This window comes from Nannospalax galili, unplaced genomic scaffold (assembly GCF_000622305.1).
Source record: "Nannospalax galili isolate Female #2095 unplaced genomic scaffold, S.galili_v1.0 scaffold159, whole genome shotgun sequence".
In the NCBI taxonomy this organism is placed as follows: Eukaryota; Metazoa; Chordata; class Mammalia; order Rodentia; family Spalacidae; genus Nannospalax; species Nannospalax galili.
In genome coordinates this window covers 270754-273803 of record NW_008343239.1, presented here as the reverse complement: position 1 = coordinate 273803, position 3050 = coordinate 270754, and the positions used below count along the sequence as shown (strand labels likewise).

Sequence of the window (3050 nt, the reverse complement as noted above, 5' to 3'; positions counted from 1 at the left end):
GTCTTTTTGAGACAGTCTCCCTGTAGCCCCAGCTGTCCTGGAACTCACTATGTAGACCAGGCTGGCCTTGAACTCACAGAGATCCGCCTGCCTCTGCCTCCCCAGTCGAGTCCTGGGATTAAAGGCGTTGAGCCACTACGCCCAGCACCCCCCCCTTTTTTTTTTTAATGTGATGCGTGTATTGCCTGCATGTACGTAAGTGCACCCCTGTCGCGCAATGCCCTCAGAGAGAAGAGGCTGTTGGATCCCCTGGGACTGGAGTTACACAGTTGTTAGCTGTCCTGTGGGTGCTGGGAATGGAACCCGGATCTTCTACAAGAACGACCAGTGTTCTTAAGTGCTAAGCCATCTCTCCAGCCCCAGTATTGTTCTTTTTTAATAAGTGAAATTAATCCAAGTATTATTTTGCCTTTTTGCAGACCCTGTAAGTCATATTGTCCATTTTCTTTGTTAGTGCCGGTTCGCAGCCTTTGCCAATTATTTTTTCCTTGGAAAACAATTCTCTTGTTAATTTTTGTTTTTCTTTTAAGACGGTCTCCCTGCAGCCCTGACTGGTCTGGAACTATGTAGACAAGGCTGGCCTCAAATTCGCCTGCCTCTGCCTCCCGGTGCTGTGATTAAAGGTGATCACTCCAGGCCTTTCTTGTTAATTTCTAAGAGCTCTTTACATATAGGGACACTATTTTTTTAAAGTTTTCGTTGGGAGTTCAAACCGAGGTTGCTAAAAGCGAACTCCAGCCTACTCAGGCTTCGCCCCTCCACGAACCCGACCGCGGGTCTCGCGTAGATGCAGAAGTGGAGCCACCATTGCGGGTCCTAAGGCCGCTGCGTGGACCACGCCACGGGTTCCCAGAGCCGCCGCGGAGCTGGCGGGGTTGGCATCCGCAGGGCGCAGGAGCGGAAGCTGCGCCGCCCTTCCCCCATCCGCTTCCGGCCACCGCTCGCTTCTCCCGCCTCCGCCTGCGCCGCGGCTCGTGGACGTCCCGCCATGGCGCTGTCGCGGGGGCTGCCCCGGGAGCTGGCCGAGGCGGTGGCCGGCGGCCGGGTGCTGGTGGTGGGCGCGGGCGGCATCGGCTGCGAGCTCCTCAAGAACCTGGTGCTCACCGGCTTCTCCCACATCGACCTGGTGAGGCCCGGCGCCGGCTGAATGGCCGGCTGCTGCGGGGCCCAGGGGGCTGCGGCCCCGAGTTCCGGGCGGGCGTGGGGCGGCGCGGCCTTCGACCTCTGGGTCTGGGCGACCGCAGGACGGGGGTCGCCGGGCGCGCACCTCGGCCTCCGCCGGCCGGCCTGCACAAGACGCGCGGGATCAGAGGCCGCGGCGGGCCGGACGCCCCCCGAGCGTGGAAGAGACCCCGCGGCTTTCAAGCAGTTCCGCGGGATGTGGGATGCTGGGGGCGCCGAGGCCCAGGGGATGCGGTGACCATACTTCGAACGCCCCCCGCACTCCCCAAGAAACAGCAGAGCGGCTTGCAACGGCATCCCGGGCGCCTGTCCTTTCCGAAACTCACTGAATCTCTGCCACCAGCCTCTAGCTTGCAAGTGCTGTTTTCATCCCTCTTATTTTTAACAGATGAGGGCAGTGAGATGCAACGAGATCTAGTAACTGACGTAGCAAGTGGCCTCACGGCTTTGGGGGTTCGCGCACAGTACAGACTGCATTTGGCATTCTTGCCATTAAAGATGTGCCAGCAACTTTGCGGGGTGGAGGGTGTTGCCCGCCAGTCATCCCGGCAGTCGGTCAGCTTGGGCTACATGCATAGGGAGACTACCTTAAAATTTTTGGCTTGGTTGTCAGGATTTTTAACTCCCGCGTTGATGTGCAGTGGCAAGAACTACCTGGAACTTGGATGTGAATTCAAAGGGTCCTCAGGTTTGGAAACCAGCTGCAGGAGGTAGGGTGTGGTGGCTCTCGCCTTTAGTCCCAGCCAACCAGAGGCAGATAGGCGGATCTCTGTGAGTTCCTGGCCAGCCAGGACTACAGAGTGAGACCCTGTCTAAAACAAAAAAAGATCGGAGTTTAATAATCTGTTGGCGTGATTGGGTAGAACGAATTTGCACATTCTTTGGTTAAGTCTTCACAGTCCAGTTCTATACCACAGACATCCAGATCTGCTGGTAACTATTGATGCCTATTGAATGGAATGTTATCATTAGATAAGACTGGATTTGGACTTTTGGAAAACAAATATTTGCTCCTTTTTTGTTTTGCGTTTTTTTGTTTGTTTGTTTGTTTGGTTGGTTTTTTTTTTTTTTTTTTTTTTTTTTGTTTTTTTTTTTTTTTTTTTTTTTTTGGTCTTTTTGAAACAGGGTTTCCCTGTAGCCCCAGCTGTCCTGGAACTCACTATGTAGACCAGGCTGGCCTTGAACTCACAGAGATCCGGCAGCCTCTGCCTCCCCAGTGCTGGGACTACAGGTGTGCGCCCTCCCCCCCCTCCGGCTTTTTTTTGGTTATTTTTAAAAATATTTTATTTATTGTTTTCATTTTATGTGTATGAGTGGATTGCCTGCGTGTATGTGATGCACTCCTGTCGTGCAGTGCCGTGGAGGTCAGAAGAGGGTGTCGGATTCCCCTGGAACTGGAGTTAAGCATGGTTCCTGGCCACCATGTGGGTGCTGGGAATCGAATCTGGGTCTTCTGCAAGAGCAGTCAGTGCTCTTAACCGCTGAGCCATTTCTCCAGCCCCTGTTGTTATTTTTTGAGACAGGGTTTCTATCTAGTCCCCCACTGGGTAGTCAGGCTAGTCTCAAACTCATAGAGATTTGCCTGCCTCTACCTCCAGAGTGTTGGCATTAAACGAGTGCCCCACCATGCCCAGCTGATTTAATTTTTGTAGTAAACTTCAAAGTAGAAATATTTAGGTGGTTATTTACATGTTTTAATGATTTTTGAACATTGTACCACAGACTATGAGGGTATTTCACAGCTAGAACACTTGCATTTCTGTAAATTTATTGCTGTGGATTGAAAGGATGTTAGCCTGCATGCTTTCTTTCAAGTAGCAGTTAGATTAGATCTCAAACATAACACTTTTTTTTTTTTTTTTTTGTTT

The 3050-nt window shown here is 52.1% G+C and overlaps 1 protein-coding gene across 1 annotated transcript in view; it reads left to right on the top strand.

Moving 5' to 3' along the window:
* Positions 1-923: 923 nt before the first annotated feature.
* Uba2 (ubiquitin like modifier activating enzyme 2) overlaps positions 924-3050 on the top strand; it is a 34429-nt gene continuing 32302 nt past the window's right edge. The window contains exon 1 of the mRNA XM_008839440.2: positions 924-1126. Within this exon, the coding sequence (XP_008837662.1) occupies positions 989-1126 (138 nt within the window). The 5' untranslated portion in view covers positions 924-988. The remainder of the gene's footprint in view (positions 1127-3050) is intronic.